At 45.8% G+C, this 11,763-nt stretch overlaps 1 protein-coding gene across 2 annotated transcripts; it reads left to right on the top strand.

Annotated features, from left to right (window-relative positions):
• The first annotated feature begins 258 nt into the window (after positions 1–258).
• On the top strand, positions 259–10,798 carry emilin2b (elastin microfibril interfacer 2b). 2 transcript variants are annotated; one of them, XM_076761640.1, is made up of 9 exons: positions 259–392; positions 575–700; positions 1,648–1,829; positions 1,979–3,745; positions 8,380–8,589; positions 8,672–8,725; positions 8,806–8,856; positions 8,932–9,048; positions 10,319–10,798. In XM_076761640.1, the coding sequence occupies exons 1-9, from the start codon at positions 259–261 to the stop codon at positions 10,648–10,650; spliced, it is 2,973 nt and encodes a 990-aa protein (XP_076617755.1). In that variant the 3' UTR covers positions 10,651–10,798. The 2 variants fall into 2 exon arrangements, with proteins under 2 accessions (XP_076617755.1, XP_076617756.1); XM_076761641.1 differs by having other exon boundaries at positions 286–392; positions 8,803–8,856.
• The last annotated feature ends 965 nt before the right edge of the window (positions 10,799–11,763 follow it).

The raw sequence follows: 11,763 nt of genomic DNA, 5'->3' as shown, positions 1-11,763 counted from the left end.
GTGCTTTTGGATGCTGAGAGAGTTGTATCAAGGCTTTTGTGTTTGTGTGTGTGTGATGTGAGAAACGGAAAAAAGGCATCTGTCAGTATTGGAGGGGTTCCCGAAACGTCACATCCAATCTCGCATCTGGAAGGAGCCTGTTTGCGCACCACAGAGAGGGAACAACCCGCGGTGCCTTCACTAATCACCGGACCGCAGACCTTCACCGCTGTGCACAGTCTGAAAAAGGATACTGAAGGATTTAAAAGTAGTTTAACCATGAAGCGCGGACTCTGCGGACTGCCTCTTATACACGTTTTAATAACTTTTCCTCTCGTCAGTGGAACACCTTTCCAGTATAACATGTTCCAGGGCAACGCATACTCTGGCAGCGACACGCGTCAGCGAAATAAGTGAGTAATGGATGTCTGGCGTTTATATCATGTTTGCATTTGATTGACAGGACGTCTGACTTAAGCATTTATCCTCTGTGCGTAAAATGAAGCGTTCGGTCACTTGTGGAAAAGTAACGAATGTGAAGAATCCGCACCGCAGCTTTCTGCATCAGGGCTGATTAACCGGTGATTTTCTGCAGAAACTGGTGCGCCTACGTTGTGCACAAGAACGTGAGCTGTGCCGTCGTGGGAGGCACGGAGAGCTTCGTGCAGCCGGAGGTTTTACCGTGTCCACCGGAGCTGCCAAACTGTGCGCAACAAGTGATGTAAGTTCCCAGAAGTCCTCAGCACTGGGTGAAGGGCGGATGTTATTTGCTTTTGTCGGTATTTTTAACAACATGAGGCAATACTTTTACTTTTATCACACAGTGTACAAAAAATACTGCAATATCAATAAGCATATTTTTGGAATGGTGAATCTGAGGTAGTGAGATTAGGACGGAGCTGTTGTTTATTTTACTGTATTTTTGTTGTCCTTTTGGGCATCAAGTTCAGCGAACATTCCCCTGTGCTCTAGTTTATGTTATTTACTGCTGTGTTTTCATACTATATCTCTAATTTGTATTGCATCATTTCTTTTTTCTTAAAGGCAAAAACAAAGCTTTCAAGATGAAAACCTCAAACACAATGTTTTATATATATTAGATGCATTTGGTGTTCATTTTCTTTAAATTGTAGAAGAATAAATCGATTTATTCTTCGAAGAAAAAGAATAAATCGATTTATTCTTCGAAGAATAAATCTCATTACAAAGCAAAAGGCCTTTTTAATCAGGCATCTGTGTTGAATCTTTATGAATGGCAAACATGGACAGACATTACTCCCTTTGTTTGGCATTGGTGTTCATTGGGCAACAAACACATTTGACATGTAGTTAATCATCGGGTGGCAGGGCCATGTGGGCCAGCAGTGTCCTCATGAGTGGATGCGGTGGAAAGTCTGAAGCCCCTTCCTGCCAACTGCGTGATACATTAATTACAAATGTGACTGGTGTTTATCTAGTCTTAGTTGTCACCAAACAGATTTTATTGTCTAAGTTTACGTTGTATTCCTGAGAGGGAGAGTTGCACAAAGTCTTATACTGAGCATTTAAGGAGCCGAGTAATTTTTTCTGTTATAGCCAACTATCACACTATAACCCACATGTCACTGGAAAACATCTGTGAATTTTTGGAGAACAGTGTATTCATGTTTACATGTTAAATGCTTCCAGATATCGGACCCACTTCAGGCCCATGTATAAGATTGCATACAAGACTGTGACAGAGCTGGAGTGGAGGTGCTGCCCGGGGTACCAGGGCCATGACTGCAGGGAGGTGAAAGACATGAGGCTGCTCCAAGTAGAGCGCCCGCCTCCTCCTCCCCCAGTCTCTGGACGTATTCCAGTCCAACAAGGTGAAAGAGATGATTGTGACCAAGAAGATCTAGTGTGAAAATATGTGAAACAAAGTTGAATAAGTATGTAACTGCTGGAAAAATCTCAGAATAAAAGCATCCATACATCTGTTACCCACTCTCTCTCTTTGTTTTTTGTATTGCTCAAGGACACCGAAGAGACGGCCAGGGGAACCATCCTTGGGGAGGAGAAGGGCAATTTGGAGGTCAGACGGGTCATAGGCCACTAGGGGGTCAGGGAGGACGCCAAAATGACCAACACCTGGAGGAGGAGGTGCAGCGACTGTCCCAGATGGTCCTCGACATGCAGGCAAGAATGACAGACATGTCCTCTAATCTGAGGCTGGATTTTCAGGAGGATGCCAGTAAAATGCTGGTTACATTGCTGAATAACATCAGACAGCCTGACAGTGTGAGGGGCGCAGAGACTCAGACCGTCCAGGTGCAGGACTTCTCTTTTGAACGTGACACAACAGCGATGGATGATGTCATGAACAAAATCAGCCAGATCACAGATGAACTGGTGTCCAAGAGCAATACCCTGGATGAGCTGCTGGGCCGTGTCAACCGTCACGATGGACAGATTCACCTGTTGATGGATGCTGCCCAGAACCAGCTGTCAACACTCCCCCCTGCTCCCACAGCCAGCGACACAGACCTGCGTGGCTATGTGGACGAGAAGATCCGCGCTCTGAGAGAGGAGTTAATGAATGGCATGGAAATCAAAATGGCAGACTTGAAGAGCTCATGCGATTATAAGATCCTGTCCGTTCAGGACCAGTGTGAGGGACAAGAACACAACTACCTCAGCCTGGCCGAGCTCATGGACTCAAAGGAAACTGACCTCCGTAACGAGATCCAGGACCTTAAGAACAAGCTGGTTGATCCAGGAAAGGAAGACCCCCGGGTATCTGACTCTGTTCTGGCTCGTGTGGAGAACCTTGAGATCCGTCTGAACTCTTCTGAGAAGACTGTAGTGGCCCAGTGCTGCTCTGTGGAGGAGAAGCTGAAGATTGAACGGTCAGAGGCCATCAAAGACCTGAGGGAGACTCTGGAGGACAAGCTGGCCTCCATGGAAGACAGACTCACCACCCTGCTGGTAGATACAAGCACAAACTCCCCATCTGGTGGTCAACCAGAGAGTCGTGACTCGCTGCAGAGGGATATTAACTTTCTAAAGGGCTCTGTTCAAACTCTAAAAGATCAATTTGATGTCTTGAACCCGCTGTGCTCAAAGGAGCACAAGGCTAATTTGACTGAAGACTTCCAGAGCTGCAAAACAGCTGTAGATGCTATGGAGACAAGACTGAACGCCCAGATAATTGGCCTGGAAGCCATGGAGGGGAAGCTCCTCAACTACAGCACTAGCACTGGAAACCTACAGGGCGAGGTGAGCTATCTGAACGGGCGTGTGGGCAGGCTGGAGAGCTCGTTATCAGATGTAGTCCACCAGCAGTCCCAGACCTTGCAGGGTCTCAACTCTTCCTGGGGTCAAGTTAAAACAGGGGCTGAGCAGGAGGCCAAGGACCTTTTGGAGCTCCACAGGACACAGCATCATGAACTGAGGAACCGGCTGGACGAGCTGGGCAGGGAGGTGAAAGCCAAAGCCAACCACTGCCGGGAACAGACGGAAGATGTCGCAAAGGAGATTTCCCACATGGACAGCCGCATCGTTAGCGTGGAGAGTTTATGCAGCAAGCTGGACCCCATCTCTGACAGCCTCCAGAGGATTAAAGAAGGTCTAAATGATCACGTCACCAGGTTGTGGACTTGTGTCAACCAGCTGAATGGTACAGTTACAACTCAAGCCCAAGATATTGGAGGACTGAGGGGAACTTGTCAGAACCTCCAGAACCTCATCTCTAATGTAGCCGGAGACCTCCAGGTGCTAACGAACATCAGTCCTGGGAAGACAGGTAAGCTGCAGATTCTGCAACACAAACATAAACTCACTCTTTTTATTACAAATATACCACCGCTGCCCTACTGACTCAGTTCACTGACTCTATGACTGAAGTAGTGACCACTAAACCGCAAAAGTTACCTCGTCTCAAGTTAAAAAACACTTCCTTCTCAGTTTATATCAGGATAAACCTGATTTATCATCCAGAGAGGGTTCACTGCCAGAGGCTTGAGATAACAATCAAATAACTGTAATATTTCCCAATCTTTTAGGTCATTGCTTGGACCGGAGTCCATTTGTGTTTCACAGGCTGACTGCGTTATTGGAGAGGCTACAGGATTAGAGTGTTTGAGTGTGTGAGTGAGAGCAAGTTGGATTTCCATTTAGCCATGTTCTCAGTTAAAGGAGGCCGTTGATTGAAGACACATGCTCGATTTAATAGACCCCACTTGTGTTGAGCAATGCCTTGGCACAATGAAATATTGCTCGCTTTGCTTTTTTCTGCATCCAAGTTTGCATTTATGTTTGTGTTTGTCCATAAAGTCTGCACGTGCGGCTGTGTTTCGCTGGGTGTAAAATGTGGGAGCATCAGGGGGATCTCGTTCACCTACTGTACTTTAATATCAGGTGGATCTTCGCATTTATCCCAGCTCTTATTGTAAGAATTAGCTTTGTTGTTGTAAGCGTATTTGAGAGTATTTCATATCAGTGCATGTGTTGCATGCTTCCTGTATGAGTCTTCTCATTAATGGTGGCTTTGAGACCAAGCTGGACTCCCACAGTTGTAAATGTGAACTAGAAGCACGCCCATGATGTTTACGAGCCAAGTCTCTTCCTCTGGGACCTGCTAGTTTTCACTCACTGGTTTATGGAGCAGGTGATGCAGCGTATGATCCAGTCCAGAATCTTATGGGAGGAGAGCTGGAAATAAAATAGTCCTGCTTCTTGTCCTGGTTCCAGACCAGAGGCTTCGCATCAAGATATGTTTCAATTTTTCACTTCTGATTCATTTCTGCAGCTCTGACATGCCGGTTTTCTCATTTTTGCCAAATATTGAATCAGTCATCACTGGGGCATGTTGTCATAATGTAACATTTAATTCATCATTCTGTCATTGGGCAGTTTTGCAAGCGGGAGCACAGTTATTCATGGTTTCCACTCATGCTCAGCGGTGTTACCAGCGACCATTTTGCCCACTCGCTCTGTTTGTCTTTGCCCTGCCAGTTGTCTCATCCTATTGTCTCCCTCCCTGCTTATCTGGAGAGACTGGAAAATGCTGCTTAGAGTGCATGACAGAGAGATCTCCACACAGCTTATCAGTGATCCTCTCAGGGGCGTCTTTATTTCAGAGCCAAGAGCCTCAGTGCGTTAAGATTAGGTGCTACTGGATCGACATTTATGTCACTGCTTTCCCTCACACCCTCTTCAGGGCTTTTCCTCCTCCCATCCTTTCAGTTTGAACTTCCACGGCTGAGTTCCCTTTCTGGGGAAATAAACAGTGTGAGCGCTCGAAGCTGCACCACGATCCCACGGGCCATTTGTCAAGGTGTTTACCATGATGTCATGCCGGCTGTTGACCTTAAATGAGAGGGTCAGGAAGGGGATGGAGAGAGATGCAATCTGTCGTTCTTGAAGTGAATTTGTTGCTTTCGGTGCTTACTAATCATGACGGTCTCGCTTTGATTTATTTCGGCTTGTTGACACAAACATGGAAGACATACATAAGCCTCTGAGACTGTTTGAAAACCTGTTTCTTCATTCAGCCTCATATTTCCAGTGAATGTACATTACAGCTGCAAGTGCTCAGAGTTGAGAAAACACTGAGCATTAAAGTCAGTTTGTGAGAAAGTGACTTGAAACAAAAACTGGTACCGCCATCATAAAAGATGGCAGATAGAAAGTGTCATTATACAGAATACAATGAAATTAATAGAGCTACACGCTCTAAGATAATAATTTAAATTAATATATGTAATATTATTTTGCCTCAGAACCGGTGTTCTCATTGCACTTGAATAACTGTCATTATTGCATTAGTAAGAGAAAAGCCATGAGCCGCTGCGTCAGTGCGCGCTGCCATCTTCATACTTAATCGACCGTTTCATAGTGCTGTAGATCAGTTGTAACCCATTTTTAAGAGCAACGTTCGGGTTGCCAGGTTATGAAAAATCTTTCTCGCTGGTGTTTTTCCTTTTTGTTGGGTAAGAATGCAGCTTGAAATGTCTGTAGTCTACTTCAGATTTCACACTTTTACACAGATAAAGGGATTTTTCACAACCTGGCAACCCAAAAATCCTCCTTATGAATGCTTATAACTGATGCATGAAGCTTTATTAGTGAATCGTTTATTAACTATGAATAAAGCCATGAGTAAACTTATATAGAGCGACTTATTAGAAAGCTGTATGAAAGAAATCTTAACCTAAGATCCACTTAAGAGCCTTCAACCACATCTCACCATCCTTATCAGCACCAGCTGTTTTTGGAGCTTTCGACCACATCTCACAGTTTACGCCCGTGACACTGAGCAAACATGCATCCGCTGATGAAGACTCTCAGTGTGCATGTATAAAATGTGTACGTTTCCTAATCCCTTGAAGCACATCCTTCTCCTTTTGTTTGACAAGGCGGCCTGAAGCGACTTAAAACAGCATCGCGGAGCTCTATTATGAGGACGCTCTGAGATAAGAAAGCATGTTTTCCTGCTTCTCTCAAGGCTAAGTGGTGGAGCTGGTGGGTCAATGACCTGCGAGAGATAAGGCGATTTGTAAGGTGACACGCTCTGGTCAGCGGTCAAACGTGATAACCCCGTGAACCAAAAACAAGATGGGACCTGACGGAAAAACCCTCAAGATTTATAAAGCCTGCAGCGTTTGGTGGCTGCTCTTTTCATACCCAGACAGAGAACGTGATACGTTAGCTGGCGTAAGAAATTTAGCAATCTCCTCTTTATCTTCCGAGCTATAAATCCTGTGGCTGGATTTACTGACTCCTACTGTAAATCACAGTCTTAAGAGGCCAGTTTGTTGTGGCTAACAGTGACTCATAAAGTCAACACGCACCAAATTGCTGTGCAGTCATTATTATGTGGTGTGTAATGTGGAAAGTGGGCATTCTCGTGACACAAGGGGCTGTTGTATCCTGGAGCTGGAGGGGGAGGAGAGGGCTTCCCATGCTGCTTCGGTGGAGGGATGCAAATTTGTGGCCGCCGGCAGATCCAGCTGCATTTATTCACAGCTCACCTCTTTCATCATGACAAACACTCCTACATGTACATACAGTACATCCTGTGTTGGCCTCTTTCATCCTCGTGGCACTTGGTCTGCAATCTCAATCGCACCCATCAAAGACCTCGCTTTATATGAGGAGCGACTCCCCAGCGCAGAGCAGAGCAGGCAAACACATGCACATATGGGCAGGCTTTACCCCCTGTGCTCCTTTACGGTCACACACCGGTTCACCTCCACATGTTGTGTTTAACAGGCAGAGTTTTCAGGCCTCTGCACTAAATTACCCTTTTCCCCGGGGTGAGGGGACAAGCTGTCTGGTGATTGAACATGTGGCCGTGCCGTGGTATGCTGCTGGTATTCCTTTTATGTGCTGGTTTCCCATTTGAGACAGCAGTCGTCTCATTGCAGACGCAGTAACGGCGATTATGTGCCCCCAGCCAGGAGGGCTGATTTGTTGATAAAGTGCAGGGTTCGTCTCAGTGGTGGTTCTCAGGAATGCGGCGATGCGCGTAGTTCAGGGCTGGTCACCGTATGACGTCCGATGGGCCAGTCGTCTCTCATGTTCTCTGTTTTTGTCCTTGATAACAGGCTCAGATGGTCGCTCACTGTTTGGCCGTTAATGACAGTCAACAGTAGCTCTGCCGTAAACACAAACACGATTACATGTTTCGTGTTCTGAAAATTAAAGCGGAGAAAGTGGAAATACAACAGAGGATGTAACTGGATGCTTTTCTTATGAGGTTTGGCATCATTTGTTGGTGCAAACACCATTTCAGAAGTCTGAAACATGTTTAGACTGCAGTATCAGATGTCATCAAATTACCTTGTGGATCATCTGACAGTGTCTTCAGTCAGTACTCCTATTGTGAAACCTATCGTTAGAGAGCTATCAGTTTAATTTAAAATCTGCATTTTAGATCACAGTTTGCAGTCGAGTTGAATTGTAGGTGTGGTGAGCTGGTGTGACGCTGGTGTTTTTTGGACATGAAACACATAACCCACAGCGTGCAGAACTGCTTTTTATGGCAATGTTGGATTTAAAGCATCAATTCATATCATTTCAATTTTAACCACAAACACATTCTCAATTAAAATCTCACTAAACTTTATGTTATAATATCCACCTATATTGCAATATACTGTAAGATTACACACACCAGGGCAGATTTTATCCATTCCACCCATCTCTGTTTGGAGGGTTAAGGGTTATACTTTAGGAGGAGATAACTGCATTTGGCCCAAGCATCAGCGTCGTCCCTTTAAACCCTGGTCAGCAGCCTCTCCTGCTCCTGATGTGAGGTTTAAGGGTCGCCGTGTAACAAGCTGGTTTGTTAACACATCCGGCCTCCAAACATCTGGCCCGTCTCTGAGCTGCAGCCTCAGCCCCGTCGCTCACCACCCCGTCTGTCTCCACCAGGCGTTCAGGTCACCGCCGAGGATGCAGGACTCCCTCAGGGTTCAGGCAAGAGCCTCACGGTGGCGGTCGGGCCCCCGGACGCCTCCCTCCCGCAGCCCCCTGTGATGGAGACCGGAGAGGCGGGACCCCCCGGCAGGATGACCTCGTCCAAGTTGCCAAAGGGGACCGACGGCAGCATGATGCCCGTTCAGGGTTTTGCTGGAGCTCCAGGTGAGACGCACCTGCATGTTCATTCACTCTGCACGTTTCCCAGAATTGCTTCACGTGTCTCATCTTTTTGTTTATTTCATAGCAACCCCTCAGGTTAAATCTGACCCGCTAAAGGCCAGCACGCCACTCATCCCAGGTAAATACACCTCTGATGTTTTGTTTCGTCGCCCCTGAGCCTGTCAGGAGAGCATGAATGTTTTTCTTTTTGCTCAGCAGATGTGAACCTGCCTCACAGACCGTCACCACACAAACCCGCCCCGGCCTCAGGTCAGAGTTTCTCCTTCGCACTGGTTCCTCCCTCTGCTGTTTGTTAGCGTGTGACGTTTCCTGTCCCGTGTTCAGGTGAGGCGGTGTCGTTCTCAGCTGGTCTGACCCTTCAGCCGTTCCAGGGACAGATGGGAATCATCCGGTTCAACAAGGTGCTGGTCAACGATGGAGGACACTACGACGCTGATACAGGTGATTATTATTCAGCTATTATTATTATTATTATTATTATTATTATTATTCACCTGTTTTAACTGATGGTGTATGTATGATGAAGATACTTTTACATTTAGAATTTGCTTCACAAATTGCTTAAACTATTTATCAATCCCGCAGACCGTTTCCTCATTATGAGACGAGATGACGCTAGTGGCTCTGCAAGGCAATGAATTGCACAAAGGATATTAAGTCCAGTGCTGATGAGCAGACATAATGTTTAGCATTGTCTCCGTCTTAGTTTAGCATGTTAGCACTTGCTAATTTAGGAAGTATTTAGTAGGGATGAGCGAGTACACCACTATCTGTACCTGTTCAACCATCTAAATTATCTGTATCCCTATGTGTACTCGGAGTGGGCGGGGCCTGACGAAAATGGGTGGGGCTTAAATCGGTTCATTATTTTAAGTCTGAAATTGATATACAATAAAAATAATAATATAGGCTACTCTGTGTGTTCAGCTATATGTGTGTAGGTGATCTGTAAGACTGTTTATTTTTTAATGATCTGTGTGAACTTGGTGATTCATGCAAACAGGGAAATAGTTTTCCAACTGACTTTATATCACCAGCCAAACTAAGAGCAAGCAGATGGTAAAAAAAAAACAAAAAACGACCGGAGTGGAGGCAGTGACCGACGCGACACGAGCCGTTTTCAGCTCTGTCTTGTCAAATGCACCGCGTACGTTACGAAACAAGTTCACGAAGTAACTTTAAATATCATACAAACCGAAATAGAGGCGAGCTGAAGAAAACCTAAGGAGTACTGAAGAGAGCAACGTTAGCTAGAAACTGTCTGTGTAGGGAGGGGCGGGCGCTGTGTGTGACTGGCCAATCACAGAGCGTGAAGACAGTCAGTTGCCCAATGAGGATTTTTCTTCAGCACGAGCACGGATATTGACGAGTTTTACTCGTATCATGCTGGTACTCGTCAAAAATGCTTTATCCAACCCTAGTATTTAGTCATTATGTGAAGGATAAATTAAACTTTTGACCTGATGATGGTATGAAGTGACAAGTGATCAGCAAATTGATTTTACTTCATCTTGAAGACATAAATGTCCACCTCATGGTGGCGCTAGAGGGAAAGTCAGGGGATCACTGACATCAGAGGGATTGGTCCTCTGGGGACCATGAACGTTTGTACAAAATGTCAATCATCTGATAATTGTTGAGCTGTTTTGGACCCCAGTTTTGGATCTTCGGTAAGAACGTGAGTCTTCAGAGCCTCCTGCCGTGTCCTCAGGTATCTTCACAGCTCCCACAGATGGTCGCTACCTGCTGACCGCCGTGCTCACAGCCCAGCCAGGCGAGAGGGTGGAGGCGGTCCTGTCCGTGTCCAATCGCAGCATCCAGAAGCTGGACTCCACGGGCTTCCTGTCAGGAGCGGCTGCACCGCCGTCACGTGATCAGTGTACCTGCAGCGGCTCGACCTCTCTGAGCCTGGTTCTGCCTCTGAGGAGAGGAGATCGGGCAGGACTGGTCATGAACGCCGGGAAGCTCGCCACCTCCGCCTCCTCGGAGGTGCTGTCATCCTTCAGCGCCGTGCTTCTTTACCCCAGCGCATCAAAGCGGTAGCCCTGCCCATCTCAAAGACACTGTATCTAAACCACGAGTGGTGCACGTGTACATTAACGAGGACGCGCTAAGGCTCATTGTTATTGATGTTTTATCAGAGGGAAAGAGGATCTATTTACCAGGAGAAATAAAAGCAAGCAACCCAAAGAGGAAACTCTCCAAATAATACTTCAGATTACTTGTATCATGAGTACTAATATATAGTGTTTACACTGCAGTTATTTTATTTTTTGTGAAGTTTTGTTCACGATGTAGATCTTACAAATACACATATTGCTTGAAGATTTAATTACTGTCCACTGCAGTGATCTGTTCCTTCCTTCCTTCCTTAAAGGGAGTTATGAAAGGGGTGGGTGTATGAGGTGCTGATCAATAGTCAGTGTATTAACTACAGGTGATGATGGTCAGCACACCCTCAGTTTGGAGAGGCAGCAGGAGTACAGGTGTAGGAAGCAATGCACTGCTGTGGAAAATGTATTTTAGTCACGTAAAATAACTGGTATTAGTTTAAGTGTTCGCTGTAAGAGTATTTTCACTGCTTTAACTTGCAGTCAGACGGCCTTTTCCAACTGGAAACTGAAGCTTTTATATCCCTCTATGCTCTCTTCAAAGCCACCAGACCCCCTTGACAAAAACAGTAATTTTACCTCACAGAACACAGGAGTTGCTGGTCCACCGCTCGCTCGATGGGTTAGTCTGTTTGTGTTATTGTGTGACTTTGGTGAATCTGAATCAAGCTTTTAAAACACCAAAGTCACAAAATAACACAAACAGACTAACCCATCGAGGAAGCTGTGGACCAGCAACTCCTGTGTTCTGTGAGGTAAAATTACTGTTTTTGTCAAGGGGGTCTGGTGGCTTTGAAGAGAGCAGTATTAACAGCTTCAGTTTCCAGTTGGAGCAGCTGTCTGACCGCAGAGTAAAGCAGTGAAAATACTCTGTAGTGTCCACAGCAGTACATTGTTTAACTTCCTGCACCAAACTGGTGGTTTGCTGACCACAACCTATTGTAGGTAATACGCTGACTCATGGTAAGCACGTCATATAACCACACTTCAGTTTTTTGTTTTTTTTTTCTTTTCTTTTTGGCCTTGTACCTTCACCACCCGGTAC

This window comes from Chaetodon auriga, chromosome 21, assembly GCF_051107435.1.
Source record: "Chaetodon auriga isolate fChaAug3 chromosome 21, fChaAug3.hap1, whole genome shotgun sequence".
Lineage (NCBI taxonomy): Eukaryota > Metazoa > Chordata > Actinopteri > Chaetodontiformes > Chaetodontidae > Chaetodon > Chaetodon auriga.
This window is presented reverse-complemented; position numbering and strand designations above follow the sequence as displayed.

Excerpts from the sequence above, each read along its gene's own strand:
- emilin2b (XM_076761640.1), top strand. The coding sequence starts at position 259 with ATGAAGCGCGGACTCTGCGGACTGCCTCTTATACACGTTTTAATAACT. Across the intron at positions 8,726-8,805 it reads CAGCACGCCACTCATCCCAG|ATGTGAACCTGCCTCACAGA; the intron begins GTAAATACACCT and ends TTTGCTCAGCAG. Across the intron at positions 9,049-10,318 it reads ACACTACGACGCTGATACAG|GTATCTTCACAGCTCCCACA; the intron begins GTGATTATTATT and ends CCGTGTCCTCAG.